Raw genomic sequence first — 14480 nt, 5'->3', positions numbered from 1 at the left:
CTTATTCTGAGTCATTGCTCTTTGCTCCTACTTCCTAGATGATAATGGTACTTGTCTTATATTTTCGCAACTTTCACTGTTTTATCTCTTCTGATCTGTAATTATTTTTTCTGGGGTTTCAAAAAACTGTATTTCTCTAGCAGAAAATTCCAGAATTCAGTGAATGGAATATAAATGTATATACATGTGATTATGATAAAATTATAAAAGGTAAAATACACACTCTAAGGACAAGTTTCCCAAACTAGAGATTTACCACATAGAATAGTGTTTGGGGATAAAAATTTTTTTTACTTTCTTATAGCAGAATATTGAACTGTGATTTGCTGTTTCTAAAGAGAAGACATGACTAATAATTCCAAAACAAAAATGATCACATAATTTTACTTTTTAACAGATAGCAGTCTTCAGTATTTTCTTAGAAAACTTAGATTGTTGCCACTTTCTCTCTTAATACATTAGTTTTAGTGTTCTGTTTTCTGGAACCTCAAGCTTCATGCCCTTCTTGTGCTAGTGCTTCTACTGTCATAATACAAATAATTAAAAATGAAGATAATGCTACTTATGCCTTCAAGAAACAGATTACATGAAGTACAAGGAGATTTGCAGTAGGGCATGTATCTACTTTGTCCAGGGATTGGTGTAATAGTTTTTTCCATTCTAAAATTAACACTCTGAAAACAAATTTAAAAAATGTTAAGGGATTGGAATGGACTTAAAGATTATATAGTCCCAACCCCTGTATAATGCATATTGAAATAATGGCATGCCTGAAAGTGCCTGGAGTGATAGTTGTTCTAAGTATTTAAATGGTTGACAGCTTAGAAAAAAATCCCAAATATAATTAAAACCAGGATAAAATGGTAGATGGGGGAAATTTGGCTAAGAGACTATATAGTAAGGCATACATCTTTAGGTAGAGAACCAAGCGTGTGAATCTTTACGTGCTTTAAAAAAAAAAGTAGTAAATGAACCAAAGACAAAATATGCTTAAATAGTGAATCCTTGTTTCTGGAATAATGTGGCTGTCTTAAAATTTTGAATCTAAGGTCATAGGACACTACTTAAATAATGAGCATTAAGGTAAAGCTACTCTTGGAGTTATTTTTGTGATCTCTTTTCCTGATTTAATTGTCCACATTCTCTCTGTTAGACTTTGTTGCCTCAATCTGAGCTGTGTTCTCATGCATGCCTTGAGAATAGTGATATTACTACTTGATTCGTGGTATTAACTAGAATGTGAAACTGTGATGTCACTACTGTGACCCTGTGAGTTGCTGTGAATGTGGCAGAGTAGAAAATGCAAGTGGAATATTATCTTATATTTTTCATGCTTTTGTAATGATGACTTCTCATTGTTGTGTATGACCTAAGTTGAAAAATGGAACTAAACTGCTACTTGGTATCTCTAAAGAATATATTTCAGAAACAAAAATGGTTGCATAATTTTAATGCCTAACATCTCATAACTTCACATTATGGTGGTATTTTAACATATCAATGCATCAAAAAGTTTGACTAATGCAAACTTTTCTGCTGTCTGTAGGATTCACTAGCTGAAGTTGAAGAGAAGTACAAGAAAGCTATGGTTTCCAATGCTCAACTAGACAATGAGAAAAACAACTTGATTTACCAAGTGGATACTTTAAAGGACGTTATTGAGGAGAAAGAAGAACAGATAGCAGAGTTCTATAGGGAGAATGAAGAGAAGTCAAAGGTATTTTTTTTCCTAATTATAAAGTACAGAAATCTGGACTACGTAGTAAGAACAGTTGAAAACATTCTGAGTAGCTTTATTTGTTAGTATTGAGCTTAAGTCTTTATGGCATTTTTTCTCTCTACAGTTTTATTTAATAAAATCTTCTGTGTAGTAAGTATCTGGATAACTTATTTTGACCACTTCAGTGATTCAGTGGGTTTTTTTAACTGCTTGGTAGGTATAATTTCTGAAATCCTTGCAATTGCAATAATTTCTTACATAACTCAAATAATTGATTTATTTAATACAGGAATTGGAAAGACAGAAACACACCTGCAGTGTTCTGCAGCATAAGCTGGATGAACTTAAAGAGGGCCTTCGACAGAGAGATGAATTGATAGAGGTATGCTCCTATGATTGTATGATAGAACCCATGCAAGTAAATGTGGTGTAAGATTTGAACGGGATACGTAAAGCAAGATTAAGTACTATCTTGAATTTTTAAGAAATAATTTATCTTGTTTCAGTGGGTAAAACTTAAGCTACTGATCCTCCTAAATTTATAAAGCTGAGAATGTCCCTGCAAGGTTTTCAAATGTATTACATCTTACAAAACCTTTAATTCTTGTGAGAATTGTGGTTTTATCATTAATGTTCCTTGAGTCTTTGCTGTGATGGCGGAACTAATATTTGTGTGGCCAAAATAATTTTCCATAGCTAAAAGTTGTGATGCATGGGCAATACTGGATGTTATTCTTTGCCTTTCCCAAAAGTTTCCATTTCACTTATTTCAGATTTTTGTAAATTATCAACAATTGAAATTTTCCATACTGAATATTTGTTTGCATATCACTCAAGCATAATACACAGAAACACTAGTCAGCATGCTCTTGGGTCACAACCATATTGCTATGTATACAGTGTGTACTTTTCCCCTCTCACTCTGTTCTTTTTCCACTTTTCCCTTTTGTTTCTGGGAACAAACGTACCTACCCTGAAATCCCAGAGCTATTATCAGTCTTCGAAATGGTCCACAAAGAAAAATATATATATGTATATATATGTATATTGTCAACAGTATGTGGGTATCCATTTCCCAATAATTTTAGTTGGGAATTGCAGTTGAATTATTACATAATTTTCCCACTATCTCTTCATTGCAGTAAAAATTGATTATCTTTAATGTATAGGCCAAAGTCTCCACTGCCATTTTTAAAAGCTGTGTAATAGTTCGCTGATCCTTTATTTCTTCACTATATTCTTGTATTCTACACTATATTCTCTAGGGGGTGGTATTGTAACTCCAAATAGTTTCTGAAAAGTTCCAGTTCTGTTTTGGAAATATTATGCTTTGTGAACTGGAGTTGATATAACTGACTAGCAGAAGAAAAGTATTAAGATTATCCTAAGTATCATCATTTTGAGTTAGATAAATGCTGACAAGCAAGAAACCCTAAAAAATTGTTGTGGCTCTGTTGCTTGCTCTGTTGCTTTGACTTCACTAAGAATTAAAGAACAACTTTGCATGTTCTTGTTTGGGGTTTCGGTGGGGTTTATGTGTATGAACCAAGAATATACAGTAGATTTGTCTGGAGTGTTTGCTTTGGTAGAATGTAGCATGTGTCAAATAGTCACAAATACATCCAGTCCCTTTGAGTATTTATCTCATGTTTACCACTTACTTGTGTCTTTCCCCCGTCTATTAACACTAACAGGAAATCTAGCTGTAAGCCATATAGCTTTTTGCATTGTCTTATGTTCTCGAATGTAAAATGACGTTCACCCCTTAAAAGGGAAAAAGTTGTCTTTAGCCCTTAAAATTCTTATGTCATCTTCATAGTTAAGCATTTATGTTTGCAGGGTGAGCAGCGAAATGCACCGATAGCTAAAAAAGTAGGACTACTCTTGATATGTAGCCATATAGTATCAGAAGGCAGTCAGCAGTTGCCTTTTGCTTCCTGGATGTTTCTTTCATTCAAATTCCCTTCTTTATAGTTTCAAGAAGATTATTTTATTTTGTGAAAAATTAATAAAACTAATTGCTAACATTAATATTCACTTCCAGAGGAGACTTAAAGATATCTGGAAAGTACAGCAGAGTAGTTTTTTCTGTCCACAGACTGTGGTAAGAATAGTCACTGAAGAAAAGTAATTCTAGCTGCAATAAGTTTTCCAACAGCATTGATTGAATAGAATTAAATATCATTCTCTTGCCTGAATTAATGAAAAATATATTGCATTGAACTGAACACTGTTTCTATAACTTCATGCTCATAAACTCTTTGGTTGACTTTTATTACTTTGTTTCCTTTATCTTTTTTAATGTTTGGGATTTTTTTTTTCCATTTCCTTACTTCTCTTTCCTCTTTTATTCTTCCCTCATCCTATTTACCACAGGCGAATCAACGTATGCAGGAGAATCTAGACTTCATAACCAAAGAAGTGTTTGATCTCCAGGAGACAATTAATTGGAAAGATAAAAAAATAGGGGTATGAATCAAATATGGGAGGAAAGGTATTTTTTTAATTTAGAAGTAGATGGATGCCCTCTACACCCCAAGGAATGCTGTGTACTTCAGAGAAATTAAGGCCACCCTCAAATGAATAAAATGTTTTGCAGTCTTTCTCTTCTTCAGAAAATGAGCCACACTATCTTTACTTGCATGATGATAAGTAGTACTAATTAAATCTGTATCATGAACTTCTACACATACAGTTTTTCAGTTTTTTGCAAAATTTTTGATGGCATGCCTAGTGGCACAAAAAAAGGTTTTGAATTGACTTTGCAACCAACTTGTGCATCCCTTTATTACACTCCTGATCCTTGCAGGATTGGCTAGCTTGGATGCAGCACTGGACCAAGCTGGTTTTGTGATATGACACATGAAATACTTTGGGTATTGAGAGTCGTAATTTAAACAGTGGGTGTAGGTGACCTTTTGAGGAGCATCCATAAGGTTCCTGTATAGGAAGGAAGAAGTGTGCTGATACTGTGCAGCTGATGTAGGGCAGGCAGGGTTTGTCAGCTTTGCTTCTGGGCAGAAGAACTGAGTCAGCCTGACAATCAGTGATTACTAAGCTCTGAACTTGTGGCTGTTCTGGGACACAAGTAGATTGCCTGGTGGCAATGGGGAGTTAATTGGAAAGCCTTTAAAAAGGAATTGTCTGCCTCTTAACAGCTCAGGGGTAATTTCTTTCCAGCTGAATTTTACATCATATTTCAATATATGCAGATTTCTTTCAAAATTGCTTTATTTGCTGGAGTTCAAGTCACCTTGAAAAATTGCCTTTTAACTGATGGTGCCCCATTCAAAACCTATGCTGTCTTACATTTTTTTTCCATGCTCCAATCTTTCTCTTCCATCATAAAAAAAATTCAACATTCTAAAGTTTTCTGGACATTCTTCTGAAAGCTTTTTATCTTTAATTTGCCGTATTCTTTCCATACTTATTTCTCACATTTGTATATCAGACTGTCTCAATTTGTGCAATATTTTTGTGCTCTTTCAAATACATTGCCAGAGTTAGTGCAAGCATATCCCATATTCAAATGCAGCCAGAATGACAAGAAAGATGGATATGTTTTCTTTTAGCCAAAATTGCCCTGCCAGTTTGTGTTCTTGTAAACACCATAACTGGTTATTTTTCTAGTTAGGTTTTTTTTTTTTTAACTCTCAGAATTGAACTCTCTTAGATAAGAAAATGTAAAAATTCTGCTCTTTTCTTTCCCATATCTATAAATATGTACACACTTTTCTTAGCTCACAGCTCTTGAGCCATTCTCCCTCCTGCTGAGCAGCTTTGCTGATTTTTACTGTTCCAGCTTTAGAAGTCTCTGCAAAGCTTCTCAATGTAGTTTATAACTAAATTTGTAACCTAATTTTACAATGTACACAAGACTTTTTAGCTCTTTCAGGAAAAGAGAGGGAGGAAAACAGAACAAAAATAGCACAAGTTTGTTTTGCACCTGCCTTCTTATGATGTCCTGTTTCTACAGTGCTTGAAATTTGTGGTTGTATTTGATCTTAAATTAGATCAGTTTGAGGACACCGTGTTACAATTTTGAGTTATATTTCTGAGATACAGTTATTCTACAGTTTAGTTGCTTCAAATTTTCCATCAGTAATAGCAACTCTGAGTTTGGTATAAATGTCATGAAGGCTTTTGGAGTATTTAGAAAATAGGACTCCAAATGTCTCTGCATTCTGGCATATAATTAGATTTTACTCATATCAGTGTGGCAAAACCTGTCTGCCAAACTTTGTTGTCTTGATTTCTGTTTCCTGCCCCAATAGAAGAATTGCAGAGGTAGATTTTGTGCAAAATCCATGTCGTATTAAATTAAATCCTGAGCATACAAATAGTAGGATTTTTACTAGTTTTGAATAATGACTACTTAGACCTACATAGGTCGAAATGCATAGTTGTATCAGTTTCACTTCCTTCCCAATCAAATTTTCTGATTTCCAACACTTTTGTTATTAAGGGGTGAGGATAGAAAATATGTTTGGGGAAGGTCAGCATTGTAACAGGACACTGTAAGTACACACAATCTGTGTCTGTGATTCTGGGCTGCTGTGTCCATTCTCTCAAGTGGTGAGCTTACTTCCCCTTCCATCTCCACCACTTTTATTCAGAAATGAAAAAGATGTATGTGTCTTTTAAGTAGAGCACAGAATTATTTAATGATTAAGGTTCTTCATGCTATTTATAATGTAGTTAGAGATCTAGTGTGTGCTAGGAAATAAAAGGACATCTTACCAATTTTTAAATTAAGACATCAGCTAATGTTTTCACACTTTGAATTGCCTTTATTTTAAATGTTACATTTATGTACTAGTGAATTAAGTGCAACAGCACTTGTCAAAATTTTCTGTTGAAATTTTATAATGCTTTAAAATATTGCTCTAGTATACAGATTCTATACTGCAGTTATGTGGGGCAAGCACAGTACAAATGTATACACCTTAATTTCTTTCTTGGTATCAGTCCATTCCTACACATTCATGCATAGCATAGGGTTTAGTTGGAATATTTTTCTTGTCAAAAATGTGTGTATGCTTTTGTAATTGTTGTGTGGTGAGGATTACTTTTAATGCATACAGTATTGAATGCTGCCCAGTCAAGTCTGATTCAAGGTAATCTCTCCAGCACAGGTAGACAAACCTATCTACACCTATATTGCATTTCTAGCTGCCATTTTTTTTTGGGCAAAAATACTGCTACTAGTCTTTGCTACTTTTTTTTCACCTCTCAAACTGATTGCTTTGGGTTTAGTAAATGGCATTTTAACCCTTAAGCAACTAGTAAATAAACTAGTATTTGTGAGTGGATAATTTCAAGGTCTTCTATGATGCATGATTTCTACTTCTGTACCTTATAAAAGGCAGAGAAATTAGTTCAATAGATATAATGTTTTAGGATCTTTGCCATTTGTCTTTCAGCAAATTCTTTTTTGCTGCAGAGTGCCTGCATAAAGCACTCTTTGGGTACTCAATTTAGTTTATCAAAATTTACCAAAACATAGAATTCACTCAGTAAAAATATCTCAAAAAATCTAAGACTTGTCTAAGACTTGAAAAAGAAGTCATGACAAATGCAACATAAAGTTAGATATGGAGCTTGTAGAAGGCAGTTATCAGAGATTTATGTTACTACCTATTTAAAAAGCGTTTTTAATTTCTTTACTTGTATTGAAATCTTTGTATTTACTTGTAGAAAATCTTTCTGCTGTCTGTCATATGCTTTTTCTCTGTGCCATTCTTTTTCTTGCTATCTGCCTGAGCCCAGGCCCTAGAAAGACAGAAAGATTACTTTGACTGCATTAAGAATGAGCGAGATGAGCTCAGAGAGGAGTTGGCTGACCTGAAGGAAACAATGAAGAGAGGACAGGTATGTTGGTAGTAGTTACTTTACAGTAACAGAAATCCAGGAATGGGGCATGAAATCAAGGTCAGTAAAGTAGAGGAAGAATGGTTGCTATTCTTATGCAGTCTGAAAACCTGACCTTAGGGTAGGATAAATGGTTCATATCATTGCAACTGTTTCAATGAACTTGAAAAGCTCTTTAAAAACTTACCTGTTGATTTGTATTTTAGCACTTCTATTGTATGACTGGTTTATTCTTTGTTTTGCATTTTCAGAAACATGGATTAGTTATAATTCCGGATGGCACACCAAATGGTGATGTAAACCATGAATCAGTGGTTGGTACAATAACAGTTGTATCACAAGAAGCTGCTCAGGTCTTGGAATCTGCAGGAGAAGGACCACTAGGTAAAAATATCCTAGCATACTTTAAAGAGTTTTTGAGGGCTTTGTTTCCTTCTTCTCATTCACAGTGGGTGTGACTTACAGTTGCAGATGCAAACACCTGTGATGCTTCTGGAATATATGCTTTCACAGCTTCCAGGATTGATTTTAATTTTTTGCTTGTTCTGAGTAAAAAAGAGAGATGTATCTTTTGAGTAATAAAAAAATAATATGTGCTTAGGTGTTTGAAATTGACTAGTTCTCTTGGTCCAGTTCCTGTATTAATACTGATGGAAAACATATTGCTTAAAAATTTTCAATTATGTTTCATGAAAATAATTATTTAGAATTATATGTAATTAATGAAAGAACATCAAGTGCAGTCTTTCATTGCATTAATTAGAAATAGAAGTTTTAAAAAATTACAGGGACGACAGAGACACTAATTGGGGGGTTTCAGGGTTAAGTTAGTTTAACTTGCTTTTATCCTTAGGTTGATCAAGTTATTGTATGCGAGGTCAATCCACAGTAAAACTCTATTAAACATGCAGGAAAAAATCTCTATATAATTGATTTGTACTTGTATATAATATATAATAGTTACATACTTTTGTATTGACGGAAATTAGACTTGATATATATTTCTGCTATGGCTCCCTCACGGGAAATACAAATGTCATTATTCTTAATTTCTGTCAAAGTTACAATTTCTAAGGGAGCTGCTCTAGTATTAGCACAGTGGTGTTTGATAGACTGTTTTTTAGCCACTACTGATCTTCTGACTGAGTAGAGATATTGCTGTATTCCTGTGGGTCCATGTCATTTGAGAACACTTTTTGCAAACTTTCTAAACATGGGGAAACTTAGTGGCTTCTCTGAAGAGACAACAACCTTCAAATAAGACAGGGAAAAGAATACACAATCAGAAGAAACTTTTATTGGAAATGGCTGTTCTAGATGTTGGGACAAAATTGTTTTAGTATTTGAAAAAATTGTCAGTTGTTATTTTGCTATAAAGATTTACTAAACTCTGAGGTCTTGCTTTTAGAATTTTGTTACACTAATAAACAGTGTGAATGAAGTATTTTTTCTGCTATTAACTGAAGGTTGTTGTGTTATTAGTGAGATATCAAAGTTTTGTGATCCCAGTGCTATTAGCTTTAATGAGCATTTCATTTAGAATGGAACAAAAAGTTATGAAAAACATATTCTTAGTTACAGATTTTTCTGATTTTTAATTGGGTTCTTTGGTTTTAGATATCAGGCTACGAAAACTGGCTGGAGAAAAGGAAGAATTACTGTCCCAGGTAAAATAAGTTATTAATTTCAGACCTAGACCTTTGTGTATCATTTTGTAGACTATTTATATATAAGTAATAAACAAATGTTAAGCACAGGGGTGTTAGCTGAAATGTAATTTGTTCCTGAGTTTACTTTTAGTGCACATCCCTGAAGTTCTTTCTTTTATTTTGTCTAATGCAGAAATATTCAAGTCAGTAAAATTACACTCTCATATGCTTAAGTGGCATTTTCTTCAAAACTGCTGAGTGATACTATTTCACTGGTCATTTTGGTAACTCAGAGAGAAAATTAATATTATTTAATTGTGTTCAAATATAGCTGTTTTGAGGAGAAAGGACTCAAAAATACTGAGCAATTATTAAGAATAGTACAGTTTTTGCCCTTTTAGTTGAAGACATAGCAGATTTAAACCATTGTTGTCAACATTTGGGTTTGCTGTGAATGAAGTTTAATTCTAGTGCAGATACTTGTTTGAAATGCTAATAAATTATGGTATTAATTATATATAAATATGTATGCACATATTTATCACTGTATAATTTAAAAATTACTATCATATATTTGATTTGAATAATGAATGGGGATTTTGCAATTTAACTCACATACTGCTTATCTGTATAACAATATTTTTATAAGAATGTCCAAAAAGTAGCTCCTACTTCTTTCATAATGTCTGTACATGGGGCACATAGCTGAGAAATCTATGTTCCCTGACTACTGGAAAAACTGAAAGACAGTTACTGTAGCATGAAATTGAACTATTAAAAACTAATGTGCACTACAGACTTACCTAGGACCATTGTTTCCAGGTGGAGTATGAGAGAGGACCCCCTAAAAAAGCCATGGATTATTGTCTGTAAACTCTGTAGGATAGTGTTCAATATCACTTTTTAGAGTGTGAAAGATACACAGTAAAAGAAGCCATAAATGGAGTTTAATGACATCTCCTCTTCTGAAAAGTGAGCTGTGTTCATTACTAGGTGCTCCTGCACTGTGCAGGCATCCCTGCAGCACTGGCCAAACTGTGAGCTTGGGTTGTGCATTGACATGCAGAGGGTGCTCACCCAGTGATGGGGGCTACAGCCACAGACCTCAGGGACTGACTCCCCTGCATGGCTCTGCTCTTCTTGTTTACAGAAACTTCTCAGCCCATGGCATCTCAGGACTACTCTGCCCTTTTACCATTAAACATTTAAATACAGCTACTGAACTTCTGGGAGTCTCTTTTTCATAAAGAAACACTTCTTTTTTCAGGTTAGAAAACTGAAGATGCAGTTGGAAGAAGAACGACAGAAATACTCTAAAAGTGATGGCATGAATCCAGATATAATAGGCTTGGAGAATGGCTCTGACTTGCAGCTAATTGAAATGCAAAGTAGGTATATGGCTACTGTTCAAAGTTACTCATGCAGAGAGGACTTCCAGCTCCTCTTGTGCACTAGTAGTATGGTGAGTGGTTGTATTGTTGAGCAGATGGGTTTTTGCTGAGGTATGTCCTTGCATGGCATTCTCACTGCAGAATGGCTTAAAAATCTGCTTCTTTCAGTGTTGAAGAGCAACATTCTGGGAAGCTATTTTTCAGTTGATAACTTTGCCTTGAGTAGGTGCCACTACTTGGATACAATTTTTAGACAATAGAATTTCAGCTAAGTTTTTTTAAAATATATTTTATGGGATGATTTTTTTCAAGCTTTGATATAGAAACCTAATCTAAAAGACAATTGGCCTGAAGTAAAACCTGAAAATTTATTTAACATAATGTTTAATGGTGTTTCATAGAAGCACTAAGATGTTCTTCATTTCAAGCAAGCTATTCAGCTGAAAACTCATTTGCTTCACAGACTGTCATTTAGTATGCTTGTGCTAATGAACATGAACAAAGCACTGGCAATGTGAGGACTCAAATATAACACCAAAATAACTTGCCAAGCTCCTTAGAGTTCATCAGTCAGGTTCAAGTCTTGTGCTCCTTATTCAGATATTATTACAGATGTCTAAGCTGAATGCTGCTGGTATTATGTTTATTGTGGTCTGACATTTTGCAGTGTATAGTGATTATTATGTTGATTCTGTTCTCTAAGGAATTTGTTTGCTGATATAAACATGTGTTTTAAAAGGTATGTATCTCATTGGTGCATGTGAGATTTAATGCACACTTTTATAGAGACAGTAGTTGTGTTCCCTAAATAAAGGAAAATTATTTCCTTTCAATACTCTTGTAGATTCCTGAAGGAACATTAACTTCTTTGTAATCCTGGGTATAGGCTTCTCAATAAAATTGTCTGTTTAATGATTTTTAATTAAAAGGGAAATTGCTAGTTTAGAGAGTTCCTTTGACTAACATATTCATATCAATTTTTGTTTAGGAGATGCCAACAGACAAATTAGTGAATATAAATTTAAGCTTTCAAAAGCTGAACAAGATATAACTACTTTGGAACAAAATGTAAGTGCCTTTCTTCAAGTTTGTTATTACAGTGCACACTTTTACTTTTTTCAACAAGAACTGTGAAAGTTTATTGCATCATTTGATTTACTGTTTGATATTTAATTTTTATAAAATGACACCACATTTTTTCATAGTTCTTTCAATTAAATACCTGTGCACAGCCTAATCATAAGAGAAAATCTGCAGAAATGCTGAGCTATAAAACCGTGTTACTGACTTACAAACTGTGATTTTTTTTTTCATAGATATATAACTCTCAACTTTAGAGAGTAAATCTTGTGCCTTCTGCAGTATTTACAATTTTGTTAAGAGTAATAAGTTACATATAAATTGATTTCCTTGAGCTAGTATCTTCAGTTCTTTATAATCTGCTGTACTTTTGCATTTTAGGAATTTAACTCCATCTTATTACCTAAAAATTAAATGAAGTATTATCATTTAAATCACAGATGCGTATCTTTTCTCTTTTGCACAGATTCAGTCTAGTAGCCTATCATGTGGATTTAGGGGTAGCAGGGAGCTGTGCATAGAACAATCCAGACTGTTGGTTTTAGCATTTGCAGGTTGCAGTCAGGATTTATCTCAAGTCCTCTCCTTACTGCTGAACTCTGTGCTTGGACTCAAGACCTCTTTCATCATGTCCTGATGGCAGTTCACAGTCTCCTTTCTACTTTGCACCTTTTCATACAGTTCTTGCTTTTCAACTTTCTACTTTCATTTTTAATCCCATGTGTTTCTCAGTCTGATTTATTGTATTCCAACTCTTCTCTCTCTGCTTGTTCTTTAACCATCTCTATCTTCTCAGCTGTGTCCTTGGAAGAACAGCTGGTGGCAGGTGAAATCCAGGTGGAACACCTGTGTATGTTCCTTTTGTCTTGTTTGGGTTTACAGATTGGACGACTTGAGGGACAGGTTGCAAGGTATAAAAATGCAGCAGAAAATGCAGAAAAAGTAGAAGATGAACTCAAAGCTGAAAAAAGGAAGCTTCAGCGAGAGGTAACTGATTTGGTTTCCTTTCCAACTCTATGTTCCTTTCCATCTTGAGCTGCTCTGTCTTTTGCTTCCACGTTCTGGGTTTTTTGTAATCTTTGATTACAGCTTTTAATTGTTTTTTGAGATGACCTTCAAGTCTCAATATGACATTAAGAAGTCATCTAGCACATTAAAGTGAGACTAACTACAATTCAATGCTGTACTTTCTTGAAATGAAGCATCTAAGTAGTATTTTTCTCTAAATGTGATTAATTTGTAATATTTTAAAGTTGTCCTTTTACAAAAAATGCTAGAGGGATTAATGGTCCCTATGTCAAGTGTCAGCCTGGGATTTTCCAACTTACACCTCACAGGATTCTGAGAAGGAGCTGTATTTAACTGAGTTACTGATCTTGCTTAAGAACTGCTGGATCACTAGCATGGTGTCTGCTTCCTGTGATAGGAATGTGTATCTGTGTGCAGGTAATAATGGTGGACAGTACCTTGTTCTAGGTAAATTGCTTTTGTGTAATGGGAGGTTGAAGGCACCTAATTCTTTCAGAATGAATACACTTCATGTTTCAGTTGCTTTGCAATTATTTTTAACAGCTTAATTCTGTTTCATATGCCTGCAATATGAAAGTGTTATATCTTAATTTCTGTGGCATTCTTATGAAACAATACTTTTATTCTTCTTACCAATCTTGAGAACAGCACAAAGTCCAAATAAACTAAAGTGATCATATTTTTTGTTTTCATTTTATAGTTAAGAACAGCACTGGATAAGATAGAAGAGATGGAAATGACCAATAGCCATTTAATGAAAAGGCTGGAGAAGATGAAGGCAAATAGGACTGCGCTTTTATCTCAACAGTGAAATGGAAATTGAAAATACGATGCACTGCTCCTTGAATAACTAGTCCCTAGCTTGTTTATACATACAGACTTTCAGTGGCACAAACTATTTGAACACTGAGCTGTTCACTGGTGGTTTAGTTTCATAATTAAATGACATACTTTTTGTAATTTATGAGAGAATGAAATGTAGTTTGAATTCCCATGTGAATGACAGCAATTTTTCAGTAGTGTTTGATTCTAGAGTCAAAGATGGAGCACAATGCTGTATGTTTTTACAACTGTGGAATCAAGTTTACTCACGATCTCTTTTGGCTGCTTTAATGATGCTTGATGCTCAGAGACAGCTGCATGAATTCAAGACACTGTATTATGAAACTAACATATACTTGCTTAAGACATCACACAGCACAAGTGCCTTTTATCTGGTGCAATTTAGTCTTCATTGTTGAAATAACCTTTGAAACCAGAAAGCATTTTATTTTAAGATACATTTGGGGTATTCCCTAAACTTTATACATTTTGAAAATACATTTTTTAAAATATTTAAATTTATAAGAAAAAATAGGGACTGTATATAAAGATCTGCTTCTTTTGCATGGGCACATCTGACTTCTGTGTAATTTTGTCAATACTAGCCCCTGATACTCTTAGAATTAAGAGTGCAGATTTAAAAACTGAAGTTGTGCACCATCAAATTGTGTCATCTGCTTAAGTGCAAATTGAAATTTTATGGGGGGAGGAACGGGGTGAGAAATGTGGCTAAGGACACATTTATTAAATGGACACTTTACTGACCAAAACTGGATGTTTTGTGTTTTCTTTTGAGTACTGAGATGATTACAGGACAGAGCAAAATCTGTAGAAGAATCTGATCTTCATATTCTTAACAAGTATCTTTCTGCCTCTGTAAGAGTGAATTTGAATTTTTTTTCTTAACCTAGTCTGCTA

General features: G+C 34.2%; 1 protein-coding gene across 22 annotated transcripts in view; it reads left to right on the top strand.

Annotated features, from left to right (window-relative positions):
* The window catches only part of LRRFIP2 (LRR binding FLII interacting protein 2), a 51508-nt gene extending 37674 nt beyond the window's left edge, over positions 1-13834 (top strand). For 11 of the 22 annotated variants that reach the window (XM_079301941.1, XM_079301934.1, XM_079301935.1 and 8 more), the window contains 10 exons: positions 1547-1717; positions 2010-2102; positions 4097-4189; positions 7490-7591; positions 7843-7975; positions 9209-9258; positions 10508-10628; positions 11620-11699; positions 12594-12698; positions 13441-13834. In XM_079301941.1, the coding sequence (XP_079158067.1) occupies positions 1547-1717; positions 2010-2102; positions 4097-4189; positions 7490-7591; positions 7843-7975; positions 9209-9258; positions 10508-10628; positions 11620-11699; positions 12594-12698; positions 13441-13551 (1059 nt within the window). In that variant the 3' untranslated portion in view covers positions 13552-13834. The remainder of the gene's footprint in view (positions 1-1546; positions 1718-2009; positions 2103-4096; positions 4190-7489; positions 7592-7842; positions 7976-9208; positions 9259-10507; positions 10629-11619; positions 11700-12593; positions 12699-13440) is intronic. The other 11 variants (XM_079301936.1, XM_079301937.1, XM_079301942.1 and 8 more) reach the window with 2 other exon arrangements.
* The last annotated feature ends 646 nt before the right edge of the window (positions 13835-14480 follow it).

Source organism: Erithacus rubecula, assembly GCF_903797595.1.
Source record: "Erithacus rubecula genome assembly, chromosome: 3".
Taxonomy (NCBI): domain Eukaryota; kingdom Metazoa; phylum Chordata; class Aves; order Passeriformes; family Muscicapidae; genus Erithacus; species Erithacus rubecula.
This window is presented reverse-complemented; position numbering and strand designations above follow the sequence as displayed.